The sequence below is a fragment of the Hemiscyllium ocellatum genome, chromosome 8 (genome assembly GCF_020745735.1).
Source record: "Hemiscyllium ocellatum isolate sHemOce1 chromosome 8, sHemOce1.pat.X.cur, whole genome shotgun sequence".
Lineage (NCBI taxonomy): Eukaryota > Metazoa > Chordata > Chondrichthyes > Orectolobiformes > Hemiscylliidae > Hemiscyllium > Hemiscyllium ocellatum.
The window spans coordinates 28,104,945-28,121,027 of NC_083408.1; the positions used below are offsets into that span (position 1 = coordinate 28,104,945).

Sequence of the window (16,083 nt, forward strand, 5' to 3'; positions counted from 1 at the left end):
AAAAAGCAATTTAGTATCCCTGCTCATTTACATCTACCTGAGCAATTACAACCTCTGACAACTCGAATAAATTTGTCAAAATGAGTTCTGTTTTGGTAAACCATGTTGACTTTGTCTGATCATGTTGTAATTGTTTCTCTGCTCCTGTGTATGCAGCATGGGAGCTGAACCTGAGTGCTCCTCGGTGTGTATACCTCAGTTAACAATTGACCTTGCTTCTCCATTGCAGTCTCCATTCGTACATCACCCTTGCTGCTGCTGCTGCTGCTTTACTAGTCAAATGTTTCCTTTCCCACCTCCCATATCACAACCTCTATGCTTCAATGCACGGAACATTCTGCTGCTCATCACTGTCTAATCTCCCAACCCCTCCAATTTAAATTTAAAATCACCTTGTATTTAAACACTTTCATGCCTCTTTACTTCATTAACTTTGTCCATTACTAACACAGACTTTCCTCTGGCTGGATTTTGTCACCTAGAATTGCTAGTCACTTTCACCTGTGAGCCCCTCACTTTGGAACTCCCTGCCTCAACCTCAGCTTGTCTGCTGCAAGGCCTTTTTTTTTAAATCAACTCTTCAACCATGCTTTTGATCACAGTACTTTGGCCGAGCATCACTTGTCAAGAACCTTAGGACAGGTTTCCACATTTCAAGTCCTTTTTTAAAGATTTTGTTTTAATCTACACTGCCTTCACCAATTAAATTGTTGAGGGGGAAAATATTAATGATAACTACTGTCTAAGCAGAAAAAGTCCCATTGATCTGTTTTGGGATTATGACATAAATTCTGTGTAGACCACAAATATCGTTGCACAGGCTTATTCCGTAACTTGGCTTATGGTGGAACAAAATTGCTGCATGTCTTTATCAGCAGGTTGGTTTCCCTGTGCATTCCACAGGGCTTTGGATTAATTTACCAGTATTTGTTTTGTAATTCATTCAGGTGATCCATGACTGTCGCTTGGTATCAGACTGCCTGTATCATCAATATAGAGTGGATCTCACCAATGTCTTTGATACACAGGTGAGGGTGAGCTTTGTCATTGATTTGAGAACAATAACTAGCCTCTTGAGAAGATAGGTCTGTATACTCAACTCAATGCAATCTGTTTTGAGTTTTTTTTGTTGAAAAAGCTGAAGGAAGGACCAAAGCTGCTGATAAATAGGTGATCAAGTGGGCTGTTTGGTCCGCTTGGTCAACAAGACTGATCTTTTATGTTAACTTTACCTTCTTTCACTATCCCTATAGCCCTTAATTGCTCCATATCTAAAAACTATCAATTTTAATCATATATGTAATTAACAACTAAATATCCACATTTCTTTGTAATAGAGAATTCCAAAGTCGCATAACTCTTGAGTGAAAAGATTTCTCAAGGCTGTGATTCATCTAGGTTCCCAGTCAAGAAATGTATTTTCCCCTGTCTCCTGACAAGCCTCTTAAGAATTTTTTATATTTCAATCATATCATCTCTCATTCTTCTAAACTCCAGGGAATGTAGGCCTAGTGTACTCAGTCTCATTGAAAGTAGCAAGTAACTTTCACACCAGACAAATGTCAGGCAGTGACTACTTCCAATAGACACAATCCACCTAATGCCCCTTGACATCCAAGGGGCACTACCAACTATCAACATCCTGGGTATCGCCATTGACCAGGAAGCCAACTGGACTTACGATATAAATACAAGACCATGCCAGAGGCTAAGAATACTGTGTTTTAAAAAGATATCTATTTCCTTTTTCAATATTTTCAGTGATACAGCTTTCACAACTCTGGGGTAGACAATTCAAGGCATTGACCATACTCTTGGAGAAGAAGTACCTTCATATCTCACCTCTTTTAAATAAGTCTCGCTTATTGTGTAATTAGGTCTCATGTTTGAAATTCCCTTCTTCGTGAAAACATCTCGATATCCAACATGTCAAGCCCCTTCAGAATCTTGAATATTTTCAATAAAATCACCCATCCTTCTGCTAACTTCTAAAGAATAATAACTTGTTTGCTGTTGTTAATAAATCAAACCCCTTCTTCCCAGAAATTACTCCTGTGAATCTCTTTTGAACTGCGTCCAAAGCCTGTTTTTTTTTTCTCTCCTTGGCAGTTCTTTGGAGGATGATTTGTTTCGATTTTGGGGCGATGGATTCCTCTGATTCAGTCCTGGAGCTATAGACTCTGCCATTGGTGTGGCAGGTGATATTTGAGGAGACGAATGATGGGACAGTCTCTTTCCATTGCTTATGCTTAGTCCACACGTGCTTCACTTAGTGATACTCAGTGGTTTGTACCTTTTTTTTTGTAATGTTTCTTTTCCAGTTTGTGCGTTCCAGGGCAAGTTATTCACATATCAGTGGGATTTCCTGCATATGTGTAAGGAGACTTTGTGTGTCTTTGTAGCATTTTCTTTGCCCTACTAGTGATCGCTTAACTTTACAGAGCTCAGACTAGCACTAGTTTAGGGTGCCTTGCATCAGGCAGGCAGACAATGTCTCCTGCCTATTGGAGGTAGTTGTGTGACCAGTGCCTCAATTGACCTGGAAGTGGATGCTCACATTGGTATATGTATCCAACAAGTGAATTTGTAGAATTTTTGCCAAGGCAGTAGTGTAGGTAATACTCCAAGGATTTTGACGTGCCTGCTGTGCATGGCCCATGGTCCATGTTTTTGATGCATATTGAAGGGTCGGGATCACGATTCTTCAGACAATGAGCTTGGTGTTGGGTTTGAAATATCACATTTTGAACATTGTTCCTCAGGAACCAAAGGCTGTACTGTGGCATTAGAGTCAGTGTTGGATTTCATCATCAATGTCTGCTTGCTGTGGGAGAAGGCTCCAGAGTTATGGGGAATGATCCATATTGTCCAGGTTCTTGTCACTGATATTGATGGTCAGGATGCAGCATTGTATGGCAGAAGCAGGCTGGTATAAAGTCATTTTTTTTTCTGGATGTTTAGACTGAGGTCTGTTCTCTCATATACCTCAGTGAATGTGTCAGTGGTTTGTAGCTTGGCCTCCATGCACGCACCCAGGCATTGTCTGTGTGCTATGGCTCAGTGACATACATTTGTGTGGTCTTGGTTCCATATTAGAGGTTTTGAAGGTTGAATAATTTCCTGCTCATCCTTGGGTGAGCCCCAGTCTAGGCAGGTAACTTCATGGAGAAGAGGCAGTACTGAATTGAGGAAAATAGAGAAGAGCATTGGTATAATGACACGGCCCTGTTTGCACTCCTGTTGGTCTGTGGCGAAAGTGTTGGTGAGGATCACGGCTTGTATGTCAAGGTGAGCAGATGACTAATGGTGGCAGCCAAGTGTCATGAGGATATTCTACAATCCCTCATGGTTGACTGAGTCCAAGGCCTTTTGTGAGATTGAAGAAGGCTACATACAGAGCTTGGTGCTGTACCCTTTTACTTTTCTTGAATTTTTAATGTATAATAATCATATACATGATGGGCAAAATCTGCATTGAGACTCTTCAGCCACTGGGGGGAGGAGATTGAGGAGGATATTCAGAAGAGCCTTTCCCAGGATGTGGACTGTAGGGAAATTTGTTTATAATGGACCTGTCACCTTTCTTGATGTTGGTCACAAATTAGGGCATCTCTGATTTCCTGCCATGCTGTCTTAGTTCTAGATGAGGCACTGAGCTTGTGGATTTGGGTCAAGGTGCTGTCAGCGTATTGTAGTATTTCATTAGGGATTTTTGTAGTATTTCATTAGGCAGCACGGTGGCACAGTGGTTAGCACTGCTGCCTCACAGCACCAGGGACCCAGGTTCAATTCCCGCCTCGGGCGACTGTCTGTGTGGAGTTTGCACATTCTCCCCGTGTCTGCGTGGGTTTCCTCCGGGTGCTCCGGTTTCCTCCCACAGTCAAAGATGTGCGGGTCAGGTGAATTGGCCAAGCTAAATTGCCCGTAGTGTTAGGTAGGGGGTAAATGTATGGGTATGGGTGGGTTGCGCTTCGGCGGGTCGGTGTGGACTTGTTGGGCCGAAGGGCCTGTTTCCACACTGTAAGTAATCTAAAAAAAAAATTCCATCTGCACCGATAGCCTTGTTTTTGTGCTCGTTGGTGTTTTGACCTCACAGCAGTTTGGAGTTGTGCTGAAATGCAAAGGGCTAGTGTGGTGTTGGATGGTGTTGAGAACACTTAGATAAAAGACTGCATACTGCTTGAGGTTCTTTTAAGCACTCCGTCCAGCAGGCATTGACTGCCTATTGGTCTTTGAGTGGCGCTCAGTGGTGAAGGTCCCTGAGTACAGAGACTATAGATGGCTTTGTGTTGAAGAAGCCATACACATACCTGGTTGTCAGCAAGTTGCTGATTCTCCTGTGTTCTTTCCACCCACATTCTTTAGATTACAGGTTTTGTTTTTTATTTGCATCTGAGCCTTCAATTGTCTGTGGACATGTTTCCTCTCACTCCGGGTTCTTGTGTAGCTGCTGTTTCAGGAACATTTGCAGTGTGGCCTAGGAGATGAATCATCTCTAAACCAGTCTTGATGTTACCTGGTTGAGGGGCAGAGTGTCTCGGTGCAGGTGTTAATTATGATTGCTTTTAAGGTAGACCAGGAAGTTTGGGCATTCTGTGGCTCTTTGTCACAAGATTGGCTGTGGTGCATTGCCTGAATCGGTATGTCTTCCCAGAATCTCTTGATTCCAGCAACATTTGAGACTCCAGTGGTAGAGTTTTTCTGCTGATTTGGAGACAAGTTATTGGAGATGGTAGAATGGATTAGTCGGTAGTCAGTCTAGCAGTTGTCATTCCACTTGTAGCATGGATGATGTGGACATCTTTGGCTCTCACTTGAACAATGATGTAATCTGTTAGATGCCAGAGCTTCAAGTGAGGGTGCAGACAAGAGGTTTGGTGTCAGGGTGTTTATTCAGGAGGTCATGTTATAAGAGTCATAGTGTTGTACAGCACTTAAATACAACCTTCAGTCCAATCTGTCCATGCTGACTTGGTTTCCTAAACTAGTCCCATTTCCCACACTATCCCTTTAAATGTTTTCTATCCATGTCCCTGTCTAAATGCTGCAATTGAACACAACTCTATCACTCCCTCTGGCAGTTCGTTCCATACATGTACCACTCTCTGCATGAAAAGGTTGTTCCTTAGGTCCCTTTTAAATGTTCCCCCCTCATCTTAAACCTATGCCCTCTAGTCTTGGACTCCCCTACCCATGGAAGTATTCATTTGCTATTCACCTAATCCATGACCCTCATGATTTTATAAACCTCTACAAGGTCCCTCCTCCGCCTCTTCTGTTCCAGAGGTAAAAAAGAAGTCCTAGCCCTATCGTGTCTCTCCTTAAAGCCTTAAAATAACTCAAAGCCTTAAGTCCCAGTGACATCCTTTTTAATTTTTTTTCTGCACCTTTTCTTGTTAAACAACATTCTTCCTGTAACAGGGTAACCAGAATGGTATGCGAAGTTCTAAAAGTGGCCTCACCAATATCTTATTGAATGTGGAGTGTGTGTCTTGGCTTAACACCTCATCCAAAAGACGACCATGCTGAGGAAACAGCTCTTGGTCATTGCACAGTAGGATTGTCAGCCTAGATTAATCTCTTGAGCAGGACTTGAACACAGAATGGGTCATTGGGTACTATTCATTCAAGCAACGAGGCACTTAGTCAGAAGGAGGACTACACTTTCTTTGCCTAAACCTTTCCAAAGGTCTCTGTTCATCCTGACTCTGCAATTGAAATTGCCATGACAGCCTCTTTGGTCTCATCCGCTGTGCACAGGATCGAGGACAATGATGATGTATTGTCTCTGGGCCAGGGTAGAGTCATAGGGTCACAGCGTGTTCACTTATCCCAAAGGGGGATTAATTGAGATATCTAGTTCTTCTGGTTTGCCTTTCCAGAATAAAGTGTGATGCACCTTGTTCTCCTGCCAAGCATGTCTGGCTCAGGGTAGTGATTTCAATGTTGTAGTGTTGGACATCTCAGGCTATGATAGCAAGATGGTGTTCAGGTCGTTGTTGGGATTGTCCATGAGGTTCCTGAAATTCTTCTTGGTTGTGAGGCTGGAGCTGGAAGATTCCTGTGCATGAATTCTTTTAAAATGGGTGGTCGAGACACTCCAACCACTGCATGCTTCCAGCAGAACGAAGTCTTGATGCAATAGCAGGGAAAATCCAAGACTACTAGAGACCAGGCTATGCTGTAGGATGGGAGAGGGTCTAACAAACACTTATCATCCAGCAATCATTGCCATGGTAGAGTAGAGGGTGAAGTCCGCTGTAGTAGTGACCAGTAACATCAGCATGTTGGAGGGAAGTTCTGGGCTGGAGATTGGGGAATACTGTATATCCTTTGATTTTCTTTGGTCAAACCTCTATAGTTGAAGTGAATTTACAATCCTCTTCTCTCGAGATCCAGGTATTGATGTCAAAGTTGAGCAAGAGGTTTGCATAGACCGAGGGTGGGGTGAGCACAGTTTTACTGGGTGTGCCAGTGTATTCATTCTTAAATATATTGGCCAACACTGTACACATTTACCAACACCCTGTACAGTTATAACAAGACTTTCCTATTTTAAACTCTTAACACCTGAGCATTGAAGCCAAAGTTCAATTTGCCTTCCTAACACACTAGCTGCCTTAATACTACTTCACTCTTTAATTTCTTGCACTATTTATATATTAACTTCACAATTTATATATGAGGATACTGAGATTCCTCTTGAATGCAAAAATTCAACATGGAAGAACAAGACTAGTATCTGTCCTCCATAATAATGAAATGTTCCAAGAGGGTAGTCATGGCTCACATCATCTCTAGCCTACCGGCTGCCTTGATCATTTACTGTTTGCCTACCAGTGCATCAGGTCCATAGCAGACACCGTTTCCCTGGCTCTGCACTTATCCCTGGAACATCTGGATAAAAAGGATACCTAAATCAGGCTCGTGCTTATTGACTGCAGTTCTGACTTCAACACCATAATTCTAAACAAACGCCTCTCCAAACTCTGAGACTACTTTTCATTGTATTTATATAAATGTTTTCGATGTGAACATTAGAGGTATAGTTATTAAGTTTGCAGATGACACCAAAATTGGAGGGGTAGTGGACAGCGAAGGTTACCTCAAATTACAACAGGATCTTGATCAGATGGGCCAAAGGGCTGAGAAGTGGCAGATGGAGTTTAATTCCAATAAATACAAGGTGCTGCAATTTGGGAAAGCAAATCTTAGCATTACGTATACACTTAATGGTAAGATCCTAGGGAGTGTTGCTGAACAAAGAGACCTTGGAGTTCAGGTTCATAGCTCCTTGAAAGTGGAGTCGCAGGTAGATAGGATAGTGAAGAAGGCGTTTGGTATGCTTTCCTTTATTGGCCAGAGTATTGGTACAGGAGTTGGGAGGTTTTTGACATTCGATTCCCTATAGTGTGGAAACAGGCCCTTCGGCCCAACCAGTCCACACCAACCCTCCAAAGAGTAACCCACCCAGACCCATTTCGCTCTGACTAATGCACCAAGCACATCTTTGAACTATGGGAGGAAACCGAAGCACCCGGAGGAAACTCACGCAGACACTGGGAGAACATGCAAACTCCACATAGATCGTCGCCCGAGGCTGGAATTGAACCTGGGACCCTGGCGCTGTGAGACTGCAGTGCTAACTGCTGAGCCACCGTGCCACCCTTGTGGCTGTACAGGACATTGGTTAGGCCACTGTTGGAATATTGCATGCAATTCTGGTCTCCTTCCTATCGGAAAGATGTTGTGAAACTTGAAACGGTTCAGAAAAGATTTACAAGGATGTTGCCAGGGTTGGAGGGTTTGAGGTTGAATCGGCTGGGGCTGTTTTCCCTGGAGCGTCAGAGGCTGAAGGGTGGAAAGAAGGCGAGCCTCCCGTAATAATGGATAGTACATGACAGTGAAGAGAACTTTGTCTGTCAACTCAATTTGAAGGCAAATAAGAAAGTAATGACGCAGCAGTCATGAGTAACTCGCGTTTGAGTAATTTATCGAATAATAATTGTTGTCAATCTTGAAACAGTTAAAAGTGGATAAATCCCCAGGACCTGATCAGGTGTACCAGAGAACCCTGTGGGAAATTAGAGAAGTGATTGCTGGGCCTCTTGCTGAGATATTTGTATCATTGATAGTCACAGGTGCGCTGCCAGAAGACTGGAGGTTGGCTAACATGGTGCCACTGTTGAAGAAGGGCAGTAAAAACAAGCCAGGGAACTATAGACGGGTGAGCCTGACCTCAGTGGTGGGCAAGTTGTTGGAGGGAATTCTGAGGGACAGGATGTACATGTATTTGGAAAGGCAAGGACTGATTCGGGATAGTCAACATGGCTTTGTGTGTGGGAAATCATCTCTCAAACTTGATTGAATTTTTTGAGTAAGTAACAAAGGGGATTGATGAGGGCAGAACAGTAGATGTGATCTATATGGACTTCAGTAAGGTGTTTGACAAGGTTCCCCATGGGAGACTGATTAGCAAGGTTAGATCTCATGGAATACAGGGAGAACGAGCCATTTGGATACAGAACAGGCTTGAAGGTAGAAGACAGAGGGTGGTGGTGGTGGAGGGTTGTTTTCCAGACTGGAGGCCTGTGACCAATGGAGTGCCATAAGGATCGGTGCTGGGCCCTCGACTTTTCGTCATTTACATAAATGATTTGGATGTGAGCATAAGAGGTACAGTTAGTAAGTTTGCAGATGACCCCAAAATTGGAGGTGTAGTGGACAGCAAAGGGGGTTACCTCAGATTACAACAGGATCTTGACCAGATGGGCCAATGGGCTGAGAAGTGGCAGGTGGAGTTTAATTCAGATAAATGTGAGGTGCTGCATTTTGGGAAAGCAAATCTTAGCAGAACTTAGACACTTAATGGTAAGGTCCTAGGGAGTGTTGCTGAACAGAGAGACCTTGGATTGCAGGTTCATAGCTCCTTGAAAGTGGAATCGCAGGTAGAAAGAATAGTGAAGAAGGCATTTGGTATGCTTTCCTTTCTTGGTCAGAGTATTGAGTACAGGAGTTGGGAGGTCATGTTGCAGCTGTAGAGGACATTGGTTAGGCCACTGTTGGAATACTGCATGCAATTCTGGTCTCCTTCCTATCAGAAAGATGTTGTGAAACTTGAAAGGGTTCAAAAGATTTACAAGGATGTTGCCAGGATTGGAGGATCTGAGCTACAGAGAGAGGCTGAACAGGTTGGGGCTGTTTTCCCAGGACCGTGGAGGTGTTGGGGTGACATTATAGAGGCTTGCAAAATTATGATGGAGAGGATAGATAGGCAAAGTCTTTTCCCTGGGGTCGGGGACTGGAGGGCATAGGTTTAGGGTGAGAGGGTAAAGATATAGAAGAGACCTAAGGGGGCAACTTTTTCACGCAGAGGGTGGTACATGTATGGAATGAGCTGCCAGAGGATGTGGTGGAGGCTAGTTTTAGCAACATTTAGGAGGCATTTGGATGGGTATATGAATAGGAAGAGTTTGGAGGGATATGGCCTGGTGCTGGCAGGGGGGACTAGATTGGGTTGGGATGTCTGGTCAGCGTGGATGGGTTGGACTGAAGGGTCTATGACTCTAAGTGAAGTATAACTTGGGAAATTAGAGGCACATACGACAAGGGTAAAGCAATAATGGGAAAATGCCTTAATCCTGCTCCTGTTTCTCAAGGCCCATTGATGTCTACTTTTCTCACCAGTTGATGAAGACCTTCAATATATTCTTGATTAGCTACTGCAGAAGTGTAAGTTACTCATCTACACTCACTCCAACAATTCTAGGAGATAACCAAATCATTTTCTGGGTTACATTATTGACTTTTATGAAAATTTCAGCATCTTGGAGATGACTATTTATTTCAAACATATTATAAATTAGCAGCTGTACAGCATTACGGTGCCTCAGCAGTATGGAGTTAGGGTGACTGTACAGCTGCTGATTTATTCAAACATCTCATTTCCAATACTTTTTTTTAAAACCAGCAATCTATTATGCATTCTGCTCCTCAGCTGTGGCTCCTCACTCCCTTACACAGATCCAATTATGTTTTCAACCTCAGTGAACCTTACTCCATGTGGACAGCAGGTGATTTTTTTTTTCCTTGGTTTCTGTGACACAAGCAGCTTGCAGTCAAATACTATTCATCAACAAAAAAAGGTTGAAAGCATGGTGGTCTCACTTTTCTGCAGTGGTACTGGACACACCTGCATAGTGTAATGAAAAAACATTAATACACCAACTAATGATGGTCAAAGTCTAGAATGTAGACCAACCAGTTATTTGAGTCTAAAATTGTCATTGGTCTGTCAGTTATTCAAAATTGGAGTCAATAATTTTCTCATTCCGGTAACTGCAGTCTTTGTTTAGATCACTGATGGCAGGATAAGCTTGATGCACCCTACATATTTGAGATTGGCCCAGCCCTTACTGATTTTTAAAGCTTCCACCTAATCTGCCTTTCTCCTTTCGAAATGTCTTCAAGAAGTGTTGTTCACAGTATTACTTTTAGTTGTAATTATCTTTAGGCTTCTAAGGGAAGCAGGGAGAATTTTCCTGAAGAACTTTTTACAGATCAGATACATGCTTTCAAGTGGTATTGCACAGGATTCCACTCAAAGCTGAGCATTGTCAGTTTGGAATAGGGATAAACTTTGCAGCAAGCGCAGCACAGAACTAAAGTTTTGAGCTGTGTGAAAATGGCTCTTGCTCAGGCGTGAAGGCCGACCATTCATCTTTGTGATCCATGCTTTCTGGGTTCTTGTCAGGTTCTTTCCATGTATAATGCTGGAATTGAAATGTCCCATAGACATTATGGTGAATCACGATCAATTTTGAACTGTTAGAATCATGCCTCTTCACACTTGTAGCTGGGTTTGTAAAGTTCTTTTTAGGTCTGACTATTAAATAGCAGGTTGCATGTGAAATAAGCTCTCACATTGTTATCTAGAATTATACAGTGTAGCACAGAAACAGGTTATTCAGACAGCTGGTTGCATTTATGCATCACTCCAATTTCCTCCCATGCTAAAAAAAAATTCGTTACACTATCCTTGATTTTCTTTTATCTACAGGTTGCAGATGTTCTGCAGTTCTCTTTAGAAACAGGAGGTCTTCTTCCCAGCTGTGTCAGTACGTTGGAAGAATGCCTGGTCCGTCACCTCTCCCTCTCCACACCTAAAGCCTTGTTCCTGCAGCACAGTGCGTGTGCAGCCAAGGTATTTATTAGTGGCTTGGATGAAGTGTATAATGCTATCACAGTCTCTATTGAATATAATCATCTATGTTTCAGTGCTAAGAGGATGAATTGATAGAAACATAGAAGTTCATAGCACAAACTAAAACTGCTCAGATCATCATGCTCGCATGCTAGCTGTTTGAGCAAGCTGTCAAATTACCCTGCTTTTTTGAACACAGCCCTGCAAATGTTTCCTACTGAAATATTTCTTCAGTCTCCTTCTGAAAGTTACCATTAAATCAGCTTTCCTTTCTGGCAGTGCTTTCCAGATCTCAATATGGGGATTTATACTTATGGCAGCTATTTTACCAAACCATCTGGCAGCAGCAGGAATCTATCCTTACTTAGTCTATCAAAACTCCTAATTTACAATGCATTTATTTAAGTCTCCCTTTACTGCTGTAAATATTTTCTTTGGCCTCTGCTGTCGTCTTGCAAGAAATGACTACTGTAAGATCTAACTGGTACTAATGTAAAAAGAACAATTCTCCTGTTAGTTGACACATTATCATAATTTTCATGAATTCCTTGATATTTTGAAACCCCCATACCATACAAAGTGGCAAAATAATTGGCGACCAGATTCTCTCTATGAGAAAATTGTAATTGTGAAACAAGATAGAAATTACACCAGTTGGACATTTTAAAGAAAATTGTACTTGCAATTATCGTGCAACTACATCATTTTAAGATAAACAAATTTATGAAAATGCAATTTATCTCTTCCACAACTATTTAATAGTCCCTCAATAAGACCAGGAAGCTCATCTCAAGGATGTAGATTCTCTGAGGATTCTAAACTAACTGCAGAAAAAAAACAGAACAATTCAAAGTATGCAACTTTTCTCTCCCAAATTCTCAAAACCATGGTCGTCATGACAAGTTGAGAACAGCTTTGAGTATAGTTATACAGCATGAGTACAGACTCGTGAGAAATAAAATTGGAAGATACATGGAGATGAATTTTAATACAGAATAAGACAACTTAGCTTATCTAATCTATTCCTTTACATACACACTTCCAACTTGGGAGTGAACACTCACCCCTCTCGGTCATTTCCAACTGGTTTGTGCTGTAAATGCATTTGTAAAGTTGAAATACAGGAATCACGTGATGACCCTCTGGCAGATATTCTGGGAAAGAGAAGTTTTTTTTCGCTTTGGCCCCAACTTGAAAAGACTTTGAATAGAAGACAATGTTTGTCATAATTTCTTGTCTTTTCTCTCATTGTATATCTTTGTGCAGGAAAACCCAAAAGTATGGACCTGCCGTCCACTTCCTACAGGCTTGATGCAGAGAGCAGGATTAGAAGTCATGTACCTGCTTTCACTCCGTTCCGTCCTGATGGACAAATTAATGATGGATTTCACAACTCAAGTGGACAACTATCTGAGCATGTACAGAAATATGCCGTGTGTTAACCTTGGAAGTGCTGAGGTAAGAAACTGCTTGGCAATCAGGAAAAAAGTTTCTAAAGGTTCCTTCAGATATGTTCTGCTTCATTTGTCTCTGAATGACAGACTGTTACATAGAAACATATGAGTTAGGAGTAGGAGTTTGTCATGCAAACACTCTATCCTGCTTTGCCATTCAATAAGGCTGTGGCTGGTTAGATTACTTAGTGTGGAAACAGGCCCTTCGGCCCAACAAGTCCACACCGACCCGCTGAAACGCAACCCACCCATACCCCTACATTTACCCCTTACCTAACACTCCGGGCAATTTAGCATGGCCAATTCACCTGACCTGCACATCTTTGGACTGTATGAGGAAACCGGAGCACCCGGAGGAAACCCACGCAGACACGGGGAGAACGTGCAAACTCCACACAGTCAGTCGCTTGAGTTGGGAATTGAACCCGGGTCTCAGGCGCTGTGAGACAGCAGTGCTAACCACTGTGCCACCATGCCGCCCGTGGTCTGATTACTTCAAATTTTCCCTTGCCTGATAACTTTTCATCCCCATGCTAAGGAACAATCTATCTTCATTTGCCTTAAAGGATTTAGCTTCCAACCACCTTTTTCAGGAAAAGGAATTACAAAGCTCATGACCCTAGAGAAAAAGGAGTCCTGCTCTCTGCCAAAATGAATGACCCCCTTATTTAAAGAATAATCCTGAGTTCTATATTCTCCCACAAAAGGAATGGTCCTTTCAACAAGGACCTATCAAGACTGTTCCAAACATTGAATTATGCAATCAGGTCACCTCTTACTCTTGTAAACTCCAACAAATACAAGCCTAGCCTGTCCAAGCCTCCTCCAAAAGACAACCCACTAATGCTGTGTATTAATTCAGTAAACCTAAGGATTGTATTCATTGAGTTGCACAACTTTATTTGAATAAGATTAGTACTGTACTCCATCTCTATTTGTAGTCTCATCAGTGCCCTGTATAACCTCTGTACTTTTGTATTCAATTTTCCTCACAATAAATGATAATCTATTGGTGCTCCTAATGGCTTATTTACCTGAATACCAAGTATCATCCTGATCTTCATCTTTTTAATTCTCCCTGTGAAAGTGAATAATTTCTCATGTTCCCACATTAATGTCCTATTTGTCTGATCTTTTCCCACTCACTTAATCTAACTGTATCCCTTTGTGTGTTTTAGATCATCTCAAACTATTCTTGCCTATTTTTGTCATCAGAAAATTTGGCAACTCTACCTTCAGTCTCTTCAGCCAAGTCATTTTTATATAAACTGTAAAACACTGTGATCCCACAAACAACCTTGACACTTCTTGTTACATCTGTCAACCAGAAAAAGACCCACTAATGCTTACTCTGTTTCTTGTTGGCTAACCAATCTTGCATTCCTACCAATATGTTAATACCTACACCATGAGGTTTTATTTTCCTTTGTGACACCTTACCAAATACCTTCTTGAAATCAAATACCGTCTTGAAATTTAAAAAATGCCTTTATTCATAGCACTCATTATTCTTCAAAGAAATCCAGTGGAGAGGTAATCATTTCCTTCTCAAAACCATGTTTACTCTGCCTGATAACTTTCAACTTGTTTTTCAACAGCTTCTAACAGCATCCCTATGGCTGATAGGAAGCTAACTGATCTGTAGTGTCCTGCTTTGTCTCCTTTTTTTTGAATAAAGAAGTTAGTCACTATTTTTCAATCTAATGAAATCTTGCTTGAATCTACAGAATTTGCAAAATTCAAATCAATGCATCAACTATCTCACCAGCCACCTCACTTAAGACCCGATGATGAAGTTCATCAGAACCTGGACACTCATGAACCTGTCGCTTCAATAATTTGCTCAGTACCACTTCTCTGGTAATAGTAATTTTCTTGAGTTCCTGCCTCCCTCCCAGTTCTTGATTGCCAGTTCTTTCCAGGCTGTTACTTGTATCCTCCATAATGAAGACTGATGCAAAATAACTACTCAATTCATCTGCCATCTCCTTTTTTCCATTATTTCATTTCCCAGAGTCCCTTACTATAGAAACAATCATCACTTTTTTTAAACTGTTTTTTAAAAATAGCTATAGAAACATGTGCTGTCCATTTTATGTTAGTAGCTAGTTTCCCCTCTCTAACTAATTTTTCTGTCATTGGAAAGTGTGCTAAGATATTCCCTCTACAACTGCATCTTTAATGACATATCTCTTAACCTAAGTTTCCAGTTCACTGTAATTAGCTCTACTTTTATGTTCTCGTAGTTGCCCTTTATTTATGCTTAAAATACCAGTTTTGAACCCACAGTTCTTTCTCTCAAATTGAATGTAAAATTCAGTCATATTTTAATTACTGATCCTTTGAAGCATATTTCAGATGAGGTCATTACTTAATTCTATTAACTTACACAATCCTACGTAGAGTACAACCTGTTCGAGGAAGCTATCCCAAAAACATTCTGAATTCCACATCCTGATTTCCTTTGATCTGATTTATTTACAGTCTGTATGTAGATTAAAATCCCTCATGATTAATGCCATACCTTTCTGAAAAGCTCTAGTTATTTCTTCATTTATATCATCTATGTCACTCCCAAAGATGACTTCTTGCCTTTGTTTCTCATCTGTATCCAAATTGCTCACGCATCCTGATTTCCTGAAATTGTTGCCAGCGCTAATATTGGTACCATCACTTACTAACAGAGCCATCTCTCCACTTATTGCTAGCTTCCTATCCTTATTGAATGTCATGTCCCCCTTTAATATTTAACTGTCATCATGCAAACATGTCTCTGTAATGACCATCTCACATCCCAACTATTAAAAAATCAGTACTACCTTATCATATGTTTCATATAATAATGCACTCAATATTTAAAACAGACCCTTGCATTTTGTGTTTATTACTTTGTCATCTCGAGTCATACTTGTTGACTTGCTCTTCGGCTTGAACACTCTCTTATCCTATTCTCTTGTGGTCTCTATCAGTTCCCTTTCTCTCTTGCCTTGCTGTATCTTTGAATTATGACAGCTGCTCAAATTTAATTCCTTCCAATATTTAACTTCAAATCTTCTTCCTTGTCATGAGGCTTCGTAGAACACTCATCCCATCATGGTTCTGATGGAGACGGTCCCAAAGGTACAGAACTTACAATCCCCATGCTGGTGGCAGTGACCTATGAACTGGAACTCACTTGAACCATTATTTAAGCTAATTATCCATTTATATTTTATTTCTCTATGACAATATGGCCCAAGTGCAGGCAAATGGGACTAGATTAGGTTAGGATATCTGGTCGGCATGGACGAGTTGGATCAAAGCGTCTGTTTCCGTGCTGTACATCTGTGACTCTGACAACCTGCTGCTGGTGAAGGTTGTCAAGTGATTATTACCTTTTTGATGTTCTGCTGCTTGATTTGGCATCTAGCTCTTAATATTTACTAT

General features: G+C 41.4%; 1 protein-coding gene across 1 annotated transcript in view; it reads left to right on the forward strand.

The window, feature by feature from the left end:
* Positions 1 to 16,083, forward strand: part of exd1 (exonuclease 3'-5' domain containing 1) — a 31,705-nt gene that overhangs the window by 11,924 nt on the left and 3,698 nt on the right. Inside the window, exons 5-7 of the mRNA XM_060828645.1 lie at positions 948 to 1,028; positions 11,060 to 11,203; positions 12,470 to 12,661. Coding sequence (XP_060684628.1) covers positions 948 to 1,028; positions 11,060 to 11,203; positions 12,470 to 12,661 — 417 coding nt within the window. The remainder of the gene's footprint in view (positions 1 to 947; positions 1,029 to 11,059; positions 11,204 to 12,469; positions 12,662 to 16,083) is intronic.